This window comes from Patagioenas fasciata, chromosome 1 (genome assembly GCF_037038585.1).
Source record: "Patagioenas fasciata isolate bPatFas1 chromosome 1, bPatFas1.hap1, whole genome shotgun sequence".
NCBI lineage: Eukaryota > Metazoa > Chordata > Aves > Columbiformes > Columbidae > Patagioenas > Patagioenas fasciata.
In genome coordinates this window covers 879,390-901,236 of record NC_092520.1, presented here as the reverse complement: position 1 = coordinate 901,236, position 21,847 = coordinate 879,390, and the positions used below count along the sequence as shown (strand labels likewise).

Below are 21,847 nucleotides of genomic sequence, written 5' to 3'. Positions count from 1 at the left end.
GCCCTGAGCGAGGCGGCTCAGTCAGCCCTGTTTAGATTAGCAAAACTATGCAAACAGTACTTTTCCCCCAAAGTAAGGCTTTTGGTTTTGGCTGCCGTTCCGGTGTTTATCAAAGCGAGTTGTGTAGATGACAGTTCCCATAATTAAGCCACTATCTAATCCTGGCCCGATGGCCGCTCGGCTGCCGCGGCATTAGTGCGGCTTTTCGGCGTTATTGAAGATAATGGGACCTCGGAGAAGGAAATGGAGAGAACCTGGAGTTAAACGTGTTTAAAGAGAACTCTCGGCAGGGAGAATCTCCCTGGAGAGCCAAGGATCTGGAATCACATCGGGTGATGGCAGGGCCAGTGGGCTCTGCGGGCCGGCCTGTCCCCGAGCGGCTGGCGGGGTGGTGGCACTGAGGGTCCCCATGGATGGAGGTCCCCACCCCCTGGGTGACCTGTGCCAGTGCTTTGGACCTCCCTCAAATCCATCAACAGCGGTACCGGTGTCTTTTCCGATGTTAAAATGGGATGTCCCCTTGGCGCCGTTGGCTCTCGGCCTCTTGGAGCGCACTGGGCCTATGGGAAAAGGCTGGAGAACGGCGTTTCTCTGAGATATTGCGTGGGATGTGTCGCTGGAATCTGTTCGTAAAACTGGCCCAAATGCTTCTCGTGGTCCGCGGGATGTGTCTTTGGAATCTGTCCATAAAACCAGCCCAAATGCTTTTCGTGGTTGGCCTGCTCCAGCCCTTGGGCCCAGGTGGCCGGGTGGTGGCACCGGTGGGGACACACAATCCCTGCTTGGGAGTGAGCCCAGAACAGAGGTGGGAGAGCTGGTGTGGAGATGATGGACTGAGGGCTCCTCCAGCCATCAGAGCTGGTGTGGAGATGATGGGCTGAGAGCTCATCAGCCATCAGAGCTGGTGTGGAGATGATGGGCTGAGAGCTCCTCCAGCCATCAGAGCTGGTGTGGAGATGATGGGCTGAGGGCTCCTCCAGCCATCAGAGCTGGTGTGGAGATGATGGGCTGAGGGCTCCTCCAGCCATCAGAGCTGGTGTGGAGATGATGGGCTGAGGGCTCAGCAGCCATCAGAGCTGGTGTGGAGATGATGGGCTGAGGGCTCATCAGCCATCAGAGCTGGTGTGGAGATGATGGGCTGAGAGCTCATCAGCCATCAGAGCTGGTGTGGAGATGATGGGCTGAGGGCTCAGCAGCCATCAGAGCTGGTGTGGAGATGATGGGCTGAGAGCTCAGCAGCCATCAGAGCTGGTGTGGAGATGATGGGCTGAGGGCTCATCAGCCATCAGAGCTGGTGTGGAGATGATGGGCTGAGAGCTCAGCAGCCATCAGAGCTGGTGTGGAGATGATGGGCTGAGAGCTCAGCAGCCATCAGAGCTGGTGTGGAGATGATGGGCTGAGGGCTCATCAGCCATCAGAGCTGGTGTGGAGATGATGGGGTCATAGCTCCTCCAGCCATCAGAGCTGGTGTGGAGATGATGGGCTGAGAGCTCATCAGCCATCAGAGCTGGTGTGGAGATGATGGACTGAGAGCTCATCAGCCATCAGAGCTGGTGTGGAGATGATGGGCTGAGGGCTTCTCCAGCCATCAGAGCTGGTGTGGAGATGATGGGCTGAGAGCTCATCAGCCATCAGAGCTGGTGTGGAGATGATGGGCTGAGGGCTCCTCCAGCCATCAGAGCTGGTGTGGAGATGATGGGCTGAGAGCTCATCAGCCATCAGAGCTGGTGTGGAGATGATGGACTGAGAGCTCATCAGCCATCAGAGCTGGTGTGGAGATGATGGGCTGAGGGCTCCTCCAGCCATCAGAGCTGGTGTGGAGATGATGGGCTGAGGGCTCATCAGCCATCAGAGCTGGTGTGGAGATGATGGGCTGAGGGCTCATCAGCCATCAGAGCTGGTGTGGAGATGATGGGCTGAGGGCTCCTCCAGCCATCAGAGCTGGTGTGGAGATGATGGGCTGAGAGCTCATCAGCCATCAGAGCTGGTGTGGAGATGATGGGCTGAGAGCTCATCAGCCATCAGAGCTGGTGTGGAGATGATGGGCTGAGGGCTCCTCCAGCCATCAGAGCTGGTGTGGAGATGATGGACTGAGAGCTCATCAGCCATCAGAGCTGGTGTGGAGATGATGGGCTGAGAGCTCATCAGCCATCAGAGCTGGTGTGGAGATGATGGGCTGAGAGCTCAGCAGCCATCAGAGCTGGTGTGGAGATGATGGGCTGAGGGCTCATCAGCCATCAGAGCTGGTGTGGAGATGATGGGCTGAGGGCTCCTCCAGCCATCAGAGCTGGTGTGGAGATGATGGGCTGAGAGCTCATCAGCCATCAGAGCTGGTGTGGAGATGATGGGCTGAGAGCTCAGCAGCCATCAGAGCTGGTGTGGAGATGATGGGCTGAGGGCTCATCAGCCATCAGAGCTGGTGTGGAGATGATGGGCTGAGAGCTCAGCAGCCATCAGAGCTGGTGTGGAGATGATGGGCTGAGAGCTCAGCAGCCATCAGAGCTGGTGTGGAGATGATGGGCTGAGAGCTCAGCAGCCATCAGAGCTGGTGTGGAGGTGATGGGCTGAGAACTCATCAGCCATCAGAGCTGGTGTGGGGATGATGGGCTGAGGGCTCCTCCAGCCATCAGAGCTGGTGTGGAGACGATGGGCTGAGAGCTCATCAGCCATCAGAGCTGGTGTGGAGATGATGGGCTGAGGGCTCATCAGCCGTCAGAGCTGGTGTGGAGATGATGGGCTGAGAGCTCAGCAGCCATCAGAGCTGGTGTGGAGATGATGGGCTGAGGGCTCCTGCAGCCATCAGAGCTGGTGTGGAGATGATGGGCTGAGAGCTCATCGGCCATCAGAGCTGGTGTGGAGATGATGGGCTGAGGGCTCCTCCAGCCATCAGAGCTGGTGTGGAGATGATGGGGTCATAGCTCCTCCAGCCATCAGAGCTGGTGTGGAGATGATGGGGTCATAGCTCCTCCAGCCATCAGAGCTGGTGTGGAGATGATGGGCTGAGGGCTCATCCAGCCATCAGAGCTGGTGTGGAGATGATGGGCTGAGGGCTCCTGCAGCCATCAGAGCTGGTGTGGAGATGATGGGCTGAGGGCTCCTGCAGCCATCAGAGCTGGTGTGGAGATGATGGGCTGAGAGCTCATCGGCCATCAGAGCTGGTGTGGAGATGATGGGCTGAGGGCTCCTCCAGCCATCAGAGCTGGTGTGGAGATGATGGGGTCATAGCTCCTCCAGCCATCAGAGCTGGTGTGGAGATGATGGGGTCATAGCTCCTCCAGCCATCAGAGCTGGTGTGGAGATGATGGGCTGAGGGCTCATCCAGCCATCAGAGCTGGTGTGGAGATGATGGGCTGAGGGCTCCTGCAGCCATCAGAGCTGGTGTGGAGATGATGGGCTGAGGGCTCCTGCAGCCATCAGAGCTGGTGTGGAGATGATGGGCTGAGGGCTCATCAGCCATCAGAGCTGGTGTGGAGATGATGGGCTGAGGGCTCCTCCAGCCATCAGAGCTGGTGTGGAGATGATGGGCTGAGGGCTCCTGCAGCCATCAGAGCTGGTGTGGAGATGATGGGCTGAGAGCTCATCGGCCATCAGAGCTGGTGTGGAGATGATGGGCTGAGGGCTCCTCCAGCCATCAGAGCTGGTGTGGAGATGATGGGGTCATAGCTCCTCCAGCCATCAGAGCTGGTGTGGAGATGATGGGGTCATAGCTCCTCCAGCCATCAGAGCTGGTGTGGAGATGATGGGCTGAGGGCTCATCCAGCCATCAGAGCTGGTGTGGAGATGATGGGCTGAGGGCTCCTGCAGCCATCAGAGCTGGTGTGGAGATGATGGGCTGAGGGCTCCTGCAGCCATCAGAGCTGGTGTGGAGATGATGGGCTGAGAGCTCATCGGCCATCAGAGCTGGTGTGGAGATGATGGGCTGAGGGCTCCTCCAGCCATCAGAGCTGGTGTGGAGATGATGGGGTCATAGCTCCTCCAGCCATCAGAGCTGGTGTGGAGATGATGGGGTCATAGCTCCTCCAGCCATCAGAGCTGGTGTGGAGATGATGGGCTGAGGGCTCATCCAGCCATCAGAGCTGGTGTGGAGATGATGGGCTGAGGGCTCCTGCAGCCATCAGAGCTGGTGTGGAGATGATGGGCTGAGGGCTCCTGCAGCCATCAGAGCTGGTGTGGAGATGATGGGCTGAGGGCTCATCCAGCCATCAGAGCTGGTGTGGAGATGATGGGCTGAGGGCTCCTCCAGCCATCAGAGCTGGTGTGGAGATGATGGGCTGAGGCCTTGTCCAGCCATCTCCAGTCTGCTGGGACACAATGGGGTGAAAAGGGACCTTTTCTTCTCAAAGGCAAGACCATCAAGAGCCGATAGTGGGGAGATCAGGGACAGGCAGGGAGGGCCGAGGAGACAAAAGGCTCCTGGTGACTCAGGTGTGGGCTCCCAAGCCCTAAATGCTGGTGGGATCTGCCACCTGAGGATGAGCTGGGACAAGTGATGAGGACCAGGCGGCAAATGTCTGTGTAGAGACTGCTGTAGCAAACAGCAGCGCTGGGCCTTCTGGAGTTATTTAAATAACACCAGTTTTGTGCTCTTTTCAAGGTTTTCGCTCATGTGTTTTGTGTTTCCTCTGCAGGAGAGGTTGAGGTTGGATGTGGGAACAATTTCTTCCCCAAAGGGCTGTGGGGCATCGGAACAGGCTGCCCAGGGCAGTGCTGGAGTCACCATCCCTGGAGGGCTGGACAGACGGACAGGAGGTTCTCAGGACATGGGGCAGGGACAGGGCTGGGGAACAGTTGGGCTTGATCTTGAGGTGCTTTTCCAACCCAGGTGATACCATGATCGTGTGTGACACGAAAGGCAAGGCCACTGGCTCTGGAGCCCTTGTTCCATTACCAACCAGCCCAGAGGAGCCCCAGAGATGACCTGGCTGTTGGGTTGGGTTTTTCTGGGAGCCCCAGAGATGACCTGGCTGTTGGGTTGGTTTTTTGTCTCCCGCTAAGAGACAATGGGTCCCAGGGTGTGATTGTTTTGCGTAATCTTCCCTAAATCTTGCGGGCCTTGGGCGTTGTTTCTTCCTTTGGGGTATTTCTACAGCCGTCTTCGCTCCACATAACAGGGAATGGCCCATTTGGTGGGACCTCCTGATGGGTCTCTTGTGAGTGCAGGGTCTTCTGCTGGTTAAATCACTTGTGCCCTTGTTGGGGCTCTTTCTGGCCGGGATGCAAGCACAAATTCCTCCCTGTTTGCTGGCGTGCTGGGTGCTGGGTGCGGGGCTCCCAGCGCTCCATTCCGCAGCCCCTGCTGCTCCCAGCACGGCTTCCTGGGGGGCTTTTGTGTTACAGATACCCATAATCGCCCTTGTGGGGGCCAAAATCCGGGCGAGATCCCTCCAAAACCTGTGTCCTGGTCCCCGAGCCCTGGACCCCTTTGGGGCTCCAGCGTTGTGTGGTTATGAGAGCGTTAACAATAAAACCGCTTTGTTTTATAATAACATGACCTTTGCTTCCTATCATTCGAACTCTGCCAGCGCGTCGCCGCGTTCGTTGCTGTAATAATAAGCACGGGCTGGGGACGGGATGATCCCACAACATTTTGGGAGATGTCTCTTAGCCTGATTTCATTTGCCCCTCTGGAGCCAGGTCCCAAGGCCATGAACACAGGGACCGTCCCGCTCGGGGCTCCGAGGCCGCGGGGCAAGCTGTGCACACTCAGAAATGATTGGTGATGTAGGAAACAATTCTTTTGCAAATATAATAGGCCCAGACAGCATATTTTAATAATGATTTTGCAAGACTGGGTGTTCTACATAAAGACAGGCACAGCTAATAGGGCAAAAAGCCCCCGCTTGGATCCCCCCAAAATCCTGGCCTCAGTTTCCCTCCATTGATTGGCACTTCAGGGTTTACAGACTATCCAGTGCACACAATACCCTTCCCCTTATCAGTCTATTTAAGGTATGGATTCCTGGTACTTCCCCTAAATTAACTTATCAATACAGGTATTGATGTGCATGCAGATGTCAGTATAGATTCCGGGAAGAGACTGTGTATTGCGTTAAGGATTCATAGTCCGATGTCTCTCGGTCCTCCCACCTAAATTAACTTGTAAATACAGGTATCAGTATGCATATAGATATCAGTATGCATACAGGTATCAGTATATATTCCGGGAAGAGACTGTGTTTTACATTAAGGATTCACAGTCCGATGTCCCTCGGTCCTTCCCCCTGCTGGGCTCAGGCGCCAGGTCCTCAGTTCTGTCAAAACAGCAGTTCTTGGTTAAACATTCCTTACAGATGATATAATTGTTTAGTTTCTTACAATACATCTATTAATTATCAGTTCAATTTAATCTAAGCCTCTGCTTCCAAGCAGTGTTACTGCTGAGCCGCCCGTCTCTTGTCGCACAGGAGGATCTGAAACCCCCCTGGTTCTGCAGGTGCCCGGAAGCGTTGATCACGTCGGTTGGTTCACGACGGGTGCGTCGTTTGTAACTTAATCAGAGCGTTCATTAATTTGGCAGAAAGAATTTGTCCGGAAAGGCCGCACTGAGGTTTTCTGCAACTTCAGTGTGAATGGGTAGCTCAGGAAACACGTTAAAATCGGTGAGGCGAGGGCGGTGCAGCAGGAGCAGCAGCAAATGCACCTACTCTTCCTATAAATTCGCTTCTCTTGAGAGGACCGTGATAGAATTTGGGTTGAGCCCATGTGTAATTTTGGCTCCTCTGCCTAAATGCCCAGGAGTTCCGCCTGAACTCTGACTGCACACCACACCTTCCCAGCCTTCCCGAGGGGCCGTGGGGCTGGGTTCTCAGTGCTCGTGGGGCGTCACACCGGGGTCATTCCTGCTCCCCACCTGCCTGCGGTGGCTCGGGGGGGCCCATGCGGGACAGAAGGGTCTGATGGCCGAGCTCCCTTTGGGCTGTTTTTGGTGCGTCGGGGCGGCAGCGCTGGGGCGTGGGCAGTGCCATAGAAAGGACCGATCAACCGCCTCCGGTGGACTCGGGCGTGCGGCAAAACCCATTTGGTAATCAGGGAGAGGGCTCGCTGGTTTTAATTGTCGTGTTATATAAATGTACAACTCTCACCCTGCAAACGTCCTGGTGGGACGTGGCGCCAGTGCCGGCAGTGGGCGGTGGAGCTGCGGGGACAGGGGCCGCAGGCCGGCGCGGGCTGCCCCTCACGCGCTGTTCTCTCCCAGCAGAGTTCTGCCGCATCGACCGGCCCCTGTGCCACGACGAGGACGAGCAGCTCAGCTTCGAGGCCGTCCGCAACATCCACAAGCAGATGGACGACGATGCCAACGGCAACGTGGACGTGGAGGAGAGCGACGAGGTGGGTGCCCAGAGTCGGGGTGCGGAGCCTTAGGCTGCGGCTGCCACCCTGCTGCTCTGGCAGAGGAACCTGGGTGCTGTCACGAGCCGATTTTCCCATCTGAACTGTGTGTTTCAGCGCTGTCTTTAGCATCTGTTGCTCTCGCTCTCTTCTGGGGGTTTCTAGCCACCCAGTGTTTATCTGCACACAAGGTATGGTCGGTTTATTCCAACAGGGAACAACATGATAGTTATTACTTAATTCCTTTTCCTTGTGGGGCTGGGAACACCTCTGAAGCCTCCCGAGCCTCCCTGTTGCTGCGGTGACACCAGCTGCTGTCTCCTTCGCGTTCCGTCACTGTCCCCCAGCCCGGCTGAGCCGCTCACGCAGCCTGTGTGCGAGCTGCTGCAGAAAGGAACGGCTTTCGGTTCTCTTGGCCGTGGGGATTTTACCCGCTAAAGTTATTTAATAGGAACAAAATGGTTGTTGTTGTCTTCCATGAGCACCCGTAGGAACAAGGGAGTAGGGGAGGGAGCGCTGCTGGTTTGTGGTGTGGCCTCGGTGGGTGCTTGTGCACAGGGCTGCTCCGGGTGAGCGGTTCTGCCTGGTGAGGAGGCGTCAAAATAAGTTTTGGGAGCTGATAGAGCAGACTGGGGGCTGTGAGACCCCTGCAGCGCTGGTCCAGCTCTGGGTCCTCAGCACAGGACACACATGGAGCTGCTGGAGAGGGGCCAGAGGAGCCCCAGGAATGACCCGAGGCTGGAACAGCTCTGCTGGGGACAGGTGAGAGAGCTGGGGTGTTCAGCTGGAGAAGAGAAGCTGCGGGGAGACCTTAGTGCGGACTTTCTGGACTGAAAAGGGGCCCATGAGAAAGATGGGGACAGACTTTTGAGCAGGGCCTGTTGTGACAGGACAAGGGGTGATGGGTTAAACTAAAGGAGGGAGATTCAGGCTGGATATAAGGAATTGGGCAGAGAGGTGGTGGCTGAACCATCCCTGGAGACATCCCAGGCCAGGCTGGACGGGGCTCTGAGCACCCTGAGCTGGTGAAGATGTCCCTGTCATGGCAGGGGGGGCACTGGGGGGCTGGGAAGGTCCCTCAGCCCAAACCACCTGTGGTTCGACAGCACCATGCACGGTGCTGGCCTCAGAACTGCACAACAACCCGCCCTCCGGCCCCTCTCCTTGGTGCTCCGTTATTCCCAGTGCTCGGATTAAGAACCCGCGGTCCAGGGAGGTTGAATCTCCCACCCACATCAGGCAGCACTGGGTTTATTGTGCACACCCAGCCGTCACACGGGCCGTCCCGTCTCCTGGAGGTGACAATCTCCGGGGACGTGACACAACAACCTGGTTCTGAGGAGCCAGCAGGGCTGCTCGGCTGTTCCCTCTGCCTAAATCCCACTTCACAGAGTCATTAAACCAAATTAAAAGCTTTCAATTGCATTTCCTACAATCTGGTGCTTTCCCCGGGGGCTGTTCTGTGCTCGACATCGCTTTGGAGCTGCGGCTCCGGCTCTGCCGCTCGCTCCCGGAGCAGCCCCGGGCACATTCGGTGCATCCTGCCCGCCTGTTATTAAACTGAGGACGAGCCTCGCGGTGCTGCGGCTGGGCACGAAGCAGCAGGTTTGATGGCTGAGCCGCTCTCACGCTCTGTCTCGGTGGGCTGGTTGAGAGCTTGTTGTCCCAGCACTACCAGCGCTGTCTGTTCAGAGGTTTGTACCGGCCCTCTCTTCCAGCGTAGGTATCGCCCTTCTAGGAGTAATAAAGCTGATTTCTCCAGAAGGCTGTCCAGTGGCTGCCTTGCTGCTGCTATGGGTCACTGCTCCAGCCCCACATGGGCTCAGCGCCATGGCGAGACCCCGCACTGCCGGCCTGGTCCCAGCAGCTCCTCTGGTCTCGGGTGTCGTTGTCCCCCCGGGAGCAGAGTCACCGAGGTGGGGTCAGCCCCTGCACACCTGCGGGGACCCCTCCCGGTCCCCCCGCCCTGCGGCTCCCAGTGCTCTCCAGTCAACATCCTCTGCCCGTCCCAGTTCCCGCCTGCAGTGGCCACCAGCGTCCTGGCTGGGACCAGCACTGGTGTGGCCAGCGGGACCAGTGACCGTCCCTGTACTGGGACCTGGGGAGGCCAAACCGCCAGTCCTGGGGGTGGTTCTGGCCCCCTCACACCAAGAAAGGCCTTGAGGTGCTGGAGCAAGTGGAGAGAAGGGAATGGAGCTGGTGAAGGGAATGGAGCTGGTGAGGGGCTGGAGCACAAGGGTGATGGGAGCGGCTGAGGGAGCTGGGGGGTTCAGCTGGAGAACAGGAGCTGAGGGGAGACCTTCTGATCTCTGAACTGCCTGAAAGGAGCTTGGAGCCAGGGAGGTCGGGCTCTGCTCCCCAGGAACAAGCGCCAGGAGCAGAGGAAACGGCCTCAAGTTGCCCAGGGGAGGTTGAGGTTGGATGTGGGAACAATTTCTTCCCCAAAGGGCTGTGGGGCATTGGAACAGGCTGCCCAGGGCAGTGCTGGAGTCACCATCCCTGGAGGGCTGGACAGACGGACAGGAGGTTCTCAGGACAGGGGGCAGGGACAGGGCTGGGGAACGGTTGGGCTTGATCTTGAGGGGCTTTTCCACCCCAAAGGATTCTCACTCGATGATAAAGCTGACTGACACCTTAGCGTCATTTCGGAACAGAACACGTTGGTGACTGCTCAGCCTGGCGCTGCGCTTGAGCTGAGTTGGATGAGTTGCCTGGAAAACCACAATTCTCTGCTGTTTGCCTTGCTGTTCATCTTATATTAATTCCTTTAATTAAAAAGATCCCCAAATCCTTCCTCTGTGGGCATCAGGCCAGGGTGACTTAGAAGCTTGCATCTAACCCACCGTACCCAGAGGCCTTTGGAGGCTGCGGCTCAGGGCTGGCCGAGCTGGGGAGGCTCCTCGCGCCCAGCCCCGTGTGTCCCGCGGTGCTTCAGGAATTTGTATTTGCTTTTCCTATTTCAGCCCTTCTCACTGGGCTAAGTTACAGTTACGTTTTGCTTGGATCGAAAGACCTGACTGGTAAGAAAGGTTGAGACAGATTTTAAGTATTCTAATTATAGGTGAAATTTTGCCCGGCAACCTCGTGCTGTCCTTAAACCATCAGCGCGTTCTTCCCTTCTGGAAGTGAATGTTCAGTGAAGTTTGGGATGGCACCGGTGACCTGGATTCAAAGGAAAGCGCTGTCCTCGTGGGGAAGCCTCCTGATTAGGGTTCTATTTCTGCTCTCAGCGCTCAGGCCCCAGGCAGCTCCGGCTGTTCGGGGCGGCTCCGGGCAGGTTCACGCTGCCGGTCCTGGGGATGCTCAGCCCGCATTGCTGAGGAAGCTGGGGTTGTGGTGCTGCTGGGTCAGTCCGCTCATCCCAAACCTGATCCTGGGCCCTGGGGGCAGCATGGGGGGTGGAACTCGGGGTGGAAAGTTTTCATAGAACAGGTTGGGTTGGAGGGACCTTCAGAACCCCCCAGTGCCCCCTGCCATGACAGGGACATCTTCAGCAGCTCAGGGTGCTCAGAGCCCCGTCCAGCCTGGCCTGGGATGTCTCCAGGGATGGTTCAGCCACCACCTCTCTGGGTACCTGGGCCAGGCTCTCACCACCCTCAGGGCAACAATTTCTTCCCCATGTCCAGCCTGAATCTCCCTCCTTTAGTTTAACCCATCACCCCTTGTCCTGTCACAACAGCTTCTGCTCAAAGGTCTGTCCCCATCTTTCCCATGGGCCCCTTTGCAGCCCGGACAGGCCACACTGAGGTTTTCCGTGACTTAGTGCCTATCAGTAGCTCGGGCCGGTGTGCGGTTGGTGAGCTGGTGATGCCGTTGAGCTGCGCGGGGGGTCGGTGACGGTTGGTGCTCAGGAGGGGATGAGCTGAGGTCCAGGGGTGCAGGAGGGATGGAAGGGTCCACAAATCGTGTGAGTAGTTGGGGTTTTTGCAGGTGATAAAGCACAAGAAAAAGAACCCCACGTTTCGCGGAACCGCTGGGCTCTGAGCGGCCTTCAGCACCGAGGCACGTTTGTCGTGACCAAGGACACCGTTCAACTCCAGGGCCCGACCCCACGGGGCTGTTGCTCCCCGGGGTCCTGCAGCTGCAGGAACAGCCCCCGGCACCAGCGCAGGCTGGGGGGCCCTGCTGGAAGCAGCTCTGCAGAGACCGACCTGGGAGTGCTGGGGACAGCAGGGTGACCACGAGCCACCCATGTGTCCTGTGGCCAAGAGGCCAATGGTGCCTGGGGTGTGTGAGGAAGAGCGTGGGCAGCAGGGCAGGGAGGTTGTTCCTCCCCTCTGCTCTGCCCTGGGAGGCCCCATCTGCAGAACTGGGGCCAGTGCTGGGCTCCCAGTTCAAGGACAAGGAGTCAGTGGAGAGAGTGCAGGGAGGGACAGGAAGATGCTGAGGGGTCTGGAGCATCTTTGTGTGAGGAAAGGCTGGGAGAGCTGGGGCTGCTGAGCTGGAGAAGAGAAGCTGAGAGGGATGTGATCAATGATCAATATCTCAGGGTGGGTGTCAGAGGATGGAGCAGACTCTGTTCAGTGGTGCCCAGCACCAGGGTGAGGGGCAACGGGCACAGACTGAACCACAGGAGGCTCCATCTGAACATGAGCAGAACCTTGTGTGCTGGGAGGTGCCAGAGCCTGGCCCAGGCTGCCCAGAGCGGGTGTGGAGTCTCCTTCTCTGAGACATTCAAACCCCCTGGGATCCTGCGTGATCTGCTCTGTGACCCTGCGTGATCTGCTCTGTGACCCTGGGTGATCTGCTCTGTGACCCTGTGTGATCTACTCTGTGACCCTGTGTGGTCTGCTCCGTGACCATGGGTGAGCAGGTGGGGCTGGGGATCTACAGAGGGCACAACCAGCCCGGGATGCTGTGACCCGTCACCCCTCTGCAGTGGAGCACAGTGAACCGGTGCCGGTGTTTGGCAGGCGGAGGATTCACCACAGGTCTCTGAGTTTGAGGAGGTGGAATCCTCACACCGTGGTGCGGTTGTTTGTTCTGGAGGGCATGTCCCTCCTTATGGAGCCTCCGGGCCTGTGCCGGAGCCTCCAGCGCCTGCTGTTAACCTGGGGCCAGCGTCTGGGAGCTGAGGGCATGAAATTAAATTGTACAAGAAATGTTGACGTTCCCAGCGTTCACGGCCGAGCCTTCCCGCAGCGACGGCTGCTCCTGTTGGGTGTTGCTTGTGGTGGTCGTTCTGCTCCCCTTGCTTTTGGATGGTGTGGTCATGGTTGGTCTTTCTCTGAACTTGGTGGGGAGACTCTTGGTGACTACATCTGCTTCTGTTCTTGTGGATTCACAACTGGCTGAGATTGGAGATGGTCTGGGGTGGGACCTCTGGGATGGGCCCCCTGGAGATGGTTTGGGGTGGGACCCCTGGGGATGGTTTGGGGTGGGACCCCTGGGAATGGTCTATGGTGGGACCCCTGGAGATGGTTTGGGGTGGGACCCCTGGAGATGGTCTGGGGTGGGACCCCTGGGAATGGTCTATGGTGGGACCCCTGGAGATGGTTTGGGGTGGGACCCCTGGAGATGGTTTGGGGTGGGACCCCTGGAGATGGTTTGGGGTGCCACCTCTGGAGATGGTTTGGAGTGACACCCCTGGAAATGGTCTGGGATGGGATCGCTGGGGATGGTCTATGGTGGGACCCCTGGAGATGGTTTGGGGTGCCACCTCTGGAGATGGTCTGGGATAGAGGACACTGCTGGAGGTGCTCTGGGGTGACACCCTGGACATGGTCTCATCCAACCCCTGCCCAGGCAGCACCACCCAGACCTGGCACAGGGCTCTGAGTCTGAGGTATCTCCAGGGATGGGACCATCATGGTCTCACCACTTGGAAGTGCCGCTTTCAATTCATGGTTGGCCATTAGGTCGGTGTTTTTGAGCGATGGTTCCTGTACCTGCTGTTCTGGACACCTGGGTGTCCTTATAGAGTGTCCTGAGCTGGAGGGACCCACAGGTCACGGAGTCCAAGTGCTGTCCCTGCACAGGACACCCCACAGGTCACCCCGTGTGTCTGAGGACGCTGTCCAGTCTCTTCTTGAACACTGTCAGGTTGGGCCGTGACACCTCCCTGGGAGCCTGTTCAGTGTCCAGCACCTCTGGGGAAGAACCTTTGCCTCATGTCCCGCTGACCCCCCTGGCACATCTGCCGTTCCCTGGGCTCTGTCACTGTCACAGAGCAGAGCTCACCCTGCCCCTCACAATCAACACTACTTCATTATTTTCCGGTAGCAGAGCGGCCCCATCCCGCGGGCGTCCCGGCCGGGCTGACAGATCGCTCCCCCCGCTCCCCCCGCTCCCCCGCTGAACATGCAGAGCAGCTGGTGGCGGTGGGAGGCGCGGTGCGGTGACATTGCCGCCTCCGGTGACATTGTCACGTCCCCTGGGTCCCAGCGCCGCCTGGGGCCCTGTCCTGCTGGCGCTGCCCCGCTTCCCCCGCCTTCCTCGTGGTTCTGTGGGGTGGGAAGTGCAGCTGAGCTTTGTTAAGCCTCAGCAGCTCCATTTGGGTTAAAGCTTCACTTTAAACTCGGGCTGCAGCCTCGGCAGCGTCCCCAGTGGGCTCGGGAGGAGCCCGGGAAGTGAAACACTTCTCATATTCGCATTTTTCATGCCCAGTCTGATGTTGAAACACAGGGATGGTTTCATGTCGGTAGTTGTGTTGCACACTGCGGGCCTGTGCTGGGGCTGTGGGGACACGCACGGGCCTTCCCGCCTCCGCTCCCCCCGGAGCTCTGTTGCGGGTGTAAAGTTGGCTCCTTCAATAGAATCCTTGGTGATATTATAAATCCAAGCCTGGAATCCCAGAGGCCCGGGTGATATTATCCTCCACCTGGATTAAAATCAATTTAACATCAATAAATAGTGATAATTCCTCAGCTGTGCCGCAGAGGATGATCCCGCTCGCTTTGATCTGCTGGTTCTGTGCAGCAACTACAACTGCTGAGCTCATCGTTTTATTAGAGACACAGCCATTTGTAGATATATTGATACATAATTTTACTATGCACACTATTTTTAATATATGTGTATTTATATTTTTAATATAAGTATATAGAAAATAAAAGCAGATATGTATGTAAATGTGATTGTTAAGCTTTGCTGGCACCCAGAAACGGTGGTGGTTAAGGTTTGCTGCGTGCCCGAGCGAGGGCTGATCACGGGGCGATGGAAGTCTGGAATGGAAAAGGCCCAACAAACTATAAATGCACAAACAATAAATAACTGAAGAAATGAAGCAGATTCTGCGACCCAGCCTTTCTGCCTCTGCTGTTCGTTCCACGCTGTGTTTGCTGTTCGTTCCACGCTGTGTTTGCTGTTCGGCCCTGGGGAGCTCTGAGCCTCTTGTGTTGCACAGGGTCACGGAATCCCGGGCTGAAGGGACCCCAGGGATCAGCTGGTCCAGCCTTTCTTGGCAAAGCCTGGTCTAGCCAAGCTGGCTCCAGCTGAACCTTGCATCCCTCCAATGCTGGGACCCCCACTGCCCTGGGGAGAAAATTCCCATGGCCGATTGTTCCAAATGTGAACAATTTCCCTCGTGTGTCCCATTGCAATCTCCCCAAGAGCAACTTGTACCCGTCGCCCCTCTGCTTCTCTTCCCAACAAGGACTTTCTGGTCACAGGACGTGTCCCCTTGCTTCCAGGTGGCAGCCTGTGCGGTTCCATGGCTGTCAGGTGGTATCAGAGGGGGTTCCTAGCGCGGCGCCCGCGTTTGGAAATGTTCCCTTGTTGTTTTGAAGACGCTCTGGGGTCTGTCCCGGGGCACAGGGGGCTGGGGGCTGTGCCGGGAGAGGAGCGGGAGCCACTGCCAATGGGGTGGGATGGGGTGGGATGGGATGGGGTGGGATGGGATGGGATGGGGTGGGATGGGATGGGGTGGGAGGTGTCAGCGCACGGCAAGTGATGGTGGGAAAGAACGACACAAGGGTTGGAGTTCATGAAACTTGCTGATCCTAACCAGGGTTTGGTTTAATGAAAGCTTGCTGGTCCTAACCAGGGTTTGGTTTAATGGAAACTTGCTGGTCCTAATGATGGTTTGGTTTAATGGAAACTTGCTGGTCCTAACCAGGGTTTGGTTTAATGGAAGCTTGCTGGTCCTAACGATGGTTTGGTTTAATGGAAACTTGCTGGTCCTAATGATGGTTTGGTTTAATAGAAACTTGCTGGTCCTAACCAGGGTTTGGTTTAATGGAAGCTTGCTGGTCCTAACCAGGGTTTGGTTTAATGGAAGCTTGCTGGTCCTAACCAGGGTTTGGTTTAATGGAAGCTTGCTGGTCCTAACCAGGGTTTGGTTTAATGGAAGCTTGCTGGTCCTAACGAGGGTTCGGTTTAATGAAAGCTTGCTGTGAAGATGTCCCTGCTCATGGCAGCGCTTGGAACCAGAGGATCTTTAAGGTCCCTTCCCACCCAAGCCCCTCTGTGACCCTATGAACTAGGGAGACGATGTAGTTTTAATCACAGTGAATAAAGGCCGGAGGTGCTGTGTCTCAGCCCTACTAGGGCTTTGCTGTAGAAATGATTATGTGACAACCTGGGGATGTCATAGTGAGAAAGATGGGTGGAAGGTTTTGTTTTTCTAATCTCATCCCTCTAAGAGCTGGATCCAACACTAATGCCACTGTTCGCTCCCCCAGTTCTTGAGGGAGGACCTGAATTACCACGACCCGACGGTGAAGCACAGCACCTTCCATGGCGAGGACAAGCTCATCAGCGTGGAGGATCTCTGGAAGGCCTGGAAGACCTCGGAAGGTAAGGAAACACAAGCAAGAGGAAAGGTGGTTAGTTCGGGATGTCCCTGCTTGACCAACATCATTGACTTCTATGAGGACAGAACAAGATGGATGGATGATGGCAGAGCGGTGGACGTGATCTCCCTTGACTTGAGTGAGGCATTTGACACCGTGTCCCACAGCATCCTCCCAGCTGAACTGGGGAGTGCGGTCTGGATGAGCGGGCAGTGAGGTGACTGGGAACTGGCTGAAGGGAAGAACCAGAGAGTCGTGGGCAATGGGGCAGAGTCCAGTTGAGGCCTGGATCCAGTGCAGAGCCTCAGGGGGCAGTGCTGGGGCCGGGATTATTCAATATATTCATCAATGACTTGGATGAGGGAATAGAGTGACTGTCAGCAAGTTTGCTGGGGACACCAAGCTGGGAGGAGTGGTGACACTGGAAGCTGTGCTGCCATCAGAGACCTGGACAGGCTGGAGAGCTGGGCGGGGAGAAATGGAATGAACTAGAACAAGGGCAAGTGTAGAGTCTGGAATCTGGGCAGGAACAACCCCAGGTTCCAGTGTAAGTTGGGAAGGAGCTGTTGGAGAGCAGTGTAGGGGAAAGGGACCTGGGGGTGCTGGGGACAGCAGGGTGGGCATGAGCCAGCACTGGGCCCTTGTGGCCAGGAAGCCAATGGTACCTGGGTGAGTTAGAAGGGGGTGGTCAGTAGGTCAGAGAGGTTCTCCTGCCCCTCTGCTCTGCCCTGGGGAGACCACCCCTGGAATATTGTGTCCAGTTGTGGCCCCTCAGCTCCAGAAGGACAGGGAACTGCTGCAGAGAGTCCAGCGCAGCCACCAAGATGCTGGAGGGAGTGGAGCATCTCCCGTGTGAGGAAAGGCTGAGGGAGCTGGGGCTCTGGAGCTGGAGAAGAGGAGACTGAGGGGGGACTCATTCCTGGGGATCAATATGGAAAGGGGCAGTGTCAGGAGGATGGAGCCAGGCTCTGCTGGGTGACAACCAGTGACAGGACAAGGGGCAGTGGGTGCAAACTGGAACACAGGAGGTTCCACTGAAAGAGGAGAAGAAACTGCCCCAAACTGCCCCAGACTGCCTCAAACTGCCTCAAACTGCCCCAGACTACCCCAAACTGCCCCAGACTGCCCCAGACTGCCTGTAACTTTGGGATCGTGGAAGAAGCTCCGACACTCGGTGCTGCCCACAGTGCCCCGAGCCCGGCTCCCGCAGCGCTTTGGAAAAGGCCCAGTTTCACTGCTGCTTCTTTCCCAACCAGAGTTTGGGAATTGCTTTATTTTATTTTTAATGTAATTTTGTATTGTATTGCATTGTATTGTATTTTCTGCCCTTGAGGCCTGCTCTGCATCTGCTCTCTGCTCTCCACCCGCTGCTCGTGGTGTTGCTCTCAAGACCTGCAACATCTTCTTTTCTGACACTTTTAATTGCCGCTCTCCCCTTGCACCCTCTCCCTTCCCTCTGAGATCAGCTCAGCCCAGCTCCTCAACCCCAGCCCTTGAAAACCCGGATTTTACTCCTCTGATCCATCCATAAATTCCCAAGTGCCCCACTCCTGGTCCGTGCGGTTCAGTCCTGTGTGGCTCTCCTGTCTCAGCCCACGCCTCCTGCAGGGTAGGACACCCTCGCTGTTTCCAGGGCGCCGTGCCGATGCAGTTTGAGGCTCCGTCAGTCCCTCGCAGTCCCGGATGGTTAAACAAACGCTTGGGCTTGGCCTTGGCAAGGTGGTTTGCAACGCAGCGTGCTGGGAGTTCTCCAAACGCCCTCGCGACCGGGGCGACGCTGGCGAGTCGCTGGCTCCTCTGCTCCAGAAACCCCGTCCAAGCACCACTGATCCTGCTGGCCGGCTCTTTGCAGGCGGCTTGGCCTGGAGAGTGTTTAATGTCGGCTGGGAAAGGGTAGAAATCGTTAAGGGACGGAGGGAAACGTCCCGTGACGCTCCCCAGGTCCATTAATTACCGAGCCGCTTCTGCGCTGTCCCTGACACACACGGGACCTGCGCATCGAGGGTTCCTGCGAGGCCGAGCTTGGAAATGGTGGAAAGGGCCTGTGTGAAACAGGGCCTGTTGTGACAGGACAAGGGGTGATGGGTTAAACTAAAGGAGGGAGATTGAGGCTGGATATAAGGAATTGTTGCCCTGAGGGTGGTGAGAGCCTGGCCCAGGTTGGGCAGAGAGGTGGTGGATGAACCATCCCTGGAGACATCCCAGGCCAGGCTGGACGGGGCTCTGAGCACCCTGAGCTGGTGAAGATGTCCCTGTCATGGCAGGGGGGGCACTGGGGGAGCTGGGAAGGTCCCTTCAACCCAAACCATCTGTGATTCTGTGATTTGCTGGTGTTTTCATTTCCCACCCTGCATCCGTGACTCATGGTGGGATGACACCATCTCCAGTCCCGCTCTCCTCCACTCGGCTTGGCTCCCGTCCTGTCCGCTCTGTCATCCTCCCGGCGAAGGCGTCGGGCTCGCTGGAGCGAGCTGGGAGCTGTTTCTCATGCTTGTGGGACAGCTCACTGTTGGCATTTAAGGAGCACCACGCAGTGCTGGGCTGGGCAGCGGCACAGCCTCGGGGCCTTTTCTGCCTTGGCTGTTGGAAAGGGACTGGTGGATGTTCGGCCAGAAGCGTGAGGTGCTGAGCAGCGGGTGACTGGAGAGAATCATTGGAAAAGCCCCTCAAGATCACTGAGTCCAACCATAACCCTGCCCCATGTCCTGAGAACCTCATGTCCGTCTGTCCAGCCCTCCAGGGATGGTGACTCCAGCACTGCCCTGGGCAGCGTGTTCCAACGCCCCACAGCCCTTTGGGGAAGAAATTGTTCCCCACATCCAATGCCACCAGAGCTCAGCCAGCGCTGAGCAAGGACAGGAGTTGATGAGCTCAGGCAGAGCAGCCCCCCTGTGCTGGGAAAACAATCTGTTGCAGGATTTTCTTTGCCTTCGTACCACGAAACCAGGTGGTGGAGGCAGGAGCTTCGTTCCCAGGGGCTTAGTGTCAGCGCCCAAAACGCCCCCCAGCCCCACAGCTGAGATGGTGATGGGGAACCACTCACCTGGGGCTGCTGCAGCGCGGCTCCTCCTCCCGGACACCACCTCCTTGTGCTGCTTACACCCAGTTTCTTACAGCGTTCCTCTATTAGCACTGTGGTTTAATTGATGTCTGGAGGAGGGGCTGGGGCATTCGGAGCGTGTTGCCAGATGCGTTCCCCAGACTCAGTATCTCAGGGCTCTGGGTGCGTGCTGCGGATGAACGCTCTTTGTTGGGAGTTTGGAGACAGCAGCATCACTCGATGGTACCAAACGAGGTGATTTCGGGTGCTGCAGCACTCTGGGGGTCCCCTCCCCACAGCCAAAGGTACCAGTGAAGCGTCACCTGCACCAGCACCACCCGAGGGTGCTCATCAGTGGGAATGTGTTTAACTGCAGAGGTTTCCCTGTGCTGGAGGTGACGGGGTGGGTCTGAAGTTCTGCTGTTATCACTGCCCTCATGATTTTGGTTGCTTTGCAAAGATGTTAAGGTGCCGCTGGTTCTCTGCCTCTCCCGCAGTGTACAACTGGACGGTGGACGAGGTGGTGCAGTGGCTCATCACCTACGTGGAGCTGCCGCAGTACGAGGAGACCTTCAGGAAGCTGCAGCTGAGCGGCCACGCCATGCCCAGGTGGGTGTCACTGCCCCCATGCCCAGGTGGGTGTCACTGCCCCCATGCCCAGGTGGGTGTCACTGCCATGCCCAGGTGGGTGTCACTGCCCCCATGCCCAGGTGGGTGTCACCACCATGCCCATGTGGGTGTCACTGCCGTGCCCAGGTGGGTGTCACTGCCCTGCCATGCCCGGGTGGGTGTCACCGCCATGCCCAGGTGGGTGTCACTGTCATGCCCAGGTGGGTGTCACCACTCCCCCATGCCCAGGTGGGTGTCACCACCATGCCCAGGTGGGTGTCACCACCCCCCATGCCCAGGTGGGTGTCACCACCATGCCTAGGTGGGTGTCACCCCCCCCGCTTCATGCCCAGGTGGGTGTCACCGCCCCCCCATGCCCGGGTGGGTGTCACCACCATGCCTAGATGGGTGTCACTGTCATGCCCAGGTGTGTGTCACCACTCCCCCATGCCCAGGTGGGTGTCACCGCCGTACCCAGGTGGGTGTCACCACCATGCCCAGGTGGGTGTCACCACCATGCCCAGGTGGGTGTCACCGCCCCCCATGCCCAGGTGGGTGTCACCACCATGCCCAGGTGGGTTTCACCACCCCGTCCCTCGGGCTCTGTCCCGGCAGAAACGCAGCTCTGGGCGGCTCTTGGCACTGCGTGCGGTTCCTGGGCAGCACCAAGCCGGGTCCAACCCGTGTTTGGAGGCTCCGACTTGGCCGTGGTTCCTGCAGGGAGGGATTAGCTGTGGGTGAGGGTGGGGTTAGCTGTGGGTGAGGGTGGGATTAGCTGTGGGTGAGGGTGGGGTTAGCTGTGGGTGAGGGTGGGGTTAGCTGTGGGTGAGGGTGGGGTTAGCTGTGGGTGAGGGTGGGGTTAGCTGTGGGTGAGGGTGGGATTAGCTGTGGGTGAGGGTGGGGTTAGCTGTGGGTGAGGGTGGGGTTAGCTGTGGGTGAGGGTGGGGTTAGCTGTGGGTGAGGGTGTATCTGCTGGGGTGGCATGAGGGCTGCACCCCCAGGTTGTGAGTGTTGTCCTTGCTCTGTACGCTCGACTACACCCGCCTTACACCCAGCTCCAGCGCAGCGGGGTGTGCAGCAGCAGGGAACCCAGAGCAGGAGGATTATCTCGCGTTGCCTTGGCGATACGGGATCCCTTTGAACGTCTAATGCCCTAATTATTTAGATCCAGACAAACCGACTTGTTCTCTGTTTGTGTAGGGCTTGGGCTGAGTTTGATTTTAGCAAGGCCTGTATGTAGGGCTCGGACTCACTATTCAGATTTACTCCCTTAGGTTGTTTTCAGGCAGGATTAATGAACAGGCCTGGCCTTGGGTTTTCCTTCTCTCTCCAAGTGAAGGCAAAGGCGCTGCTGCTGAACTCCCGAGTTGCCCTGTACCAGCCGTCACCTCCTTTGCCCTGGCAGCTCGAGCAGGCGGTGCTCAGGTCCCGCTCGCTGCGTTTCCCCGCCGTGTTGGGTCAGTTATTAACCCACACGGATACGAGCACACCGTTTTATTCAGTGTACCGCTGTGTGTTTCCAGGCTGGCGGTGAACAACGCCACCATGATGGGCAGCGTTCTCAAGATGACGGACCGAAGCCACCGGCAGAAGCTGCAGCTGAAGGCTCTGGACACGGTGCTGTTCGGGCCTCCCCTCCGTAAGTGCCAGCGTTCCGGGTCCTTTGGCTGTTCAGCAGCAGCGTCCGTGTCCGAACAGGCCCCGGGGGAACCGGCATCCACGCGCCGCCTCTCCCCAGGATCGTTCCCCTGAGACCGGAGCTCATTGCCTTTGGGGTTTGTCCCCATGGGCGTCACGTTCCCATCTCTGGCTGTTCCTGGCAGGGCTGGGGACCCGCTGGGGTCTCAGTGTCTGTAGGGTGACACCGTCCATCTGTCCCTCTGGGTTCTTATTGTCCATAGGGTGACACTGTCTGTCTGTCCCTCTGGGGTCTCAGTGTCCATAGGGTGACACTGTCCACCTGTCCTGCTGGGGTCTCAGTGTCCATAGGGTGACACTGTCCATCTGTCCTGCTGGGGTCTCAGTGTCCGTAGGGTGACACTGTCCATCTGTCCTGCTGGGGTCTCAGTGTCCGTAGCGTGACACTGTCTGTCTGTCCCTCTGGGGTCTCAGTGTCCGTAGGGTGACACTGTCCATC

The 21,847-nt window shown here is 57.6% G+C and overlaps 1 protein-coding gene across 11 annotated transcripts in view; it reads left to right on the top strand.

Moving 5' to 3' along the window:
• The window catches only part of STIM1 (stromal interaction molecule 1), a 96,055-nt gene that overhangs the window by 31,059 nt on the left and 43,149 nt on the right, over positions 1–21,847 (top strand). For 9 of the 11 annotated variants that reach the window (XM_065834154.2, XM_065834191.2, XM_065834163.2 and 6 more), the window contains 4 exons: positions 7,196–7,329; positions 15,951–16,065; positions 19,599–19,710; positions 21,234–21,349. In XM_065834154.2, the coding sequence (XP_065690226.1) occupies positions 7,196–7,329; positions 15,951–16,065; positions 19,599–19,710; positions 21,234–21,349 (477 nt within the window). The remainder of the gene's footprint in view (positions 1–7,195; positions 7,330–15,950; positions 16,066–19,598; positions 19,711–21,233; positions 21,350–21,847) is intronic. The other 2 variants (XM_065834200.2, XM_071807968.1) reach the window with 1 other exon arrangement.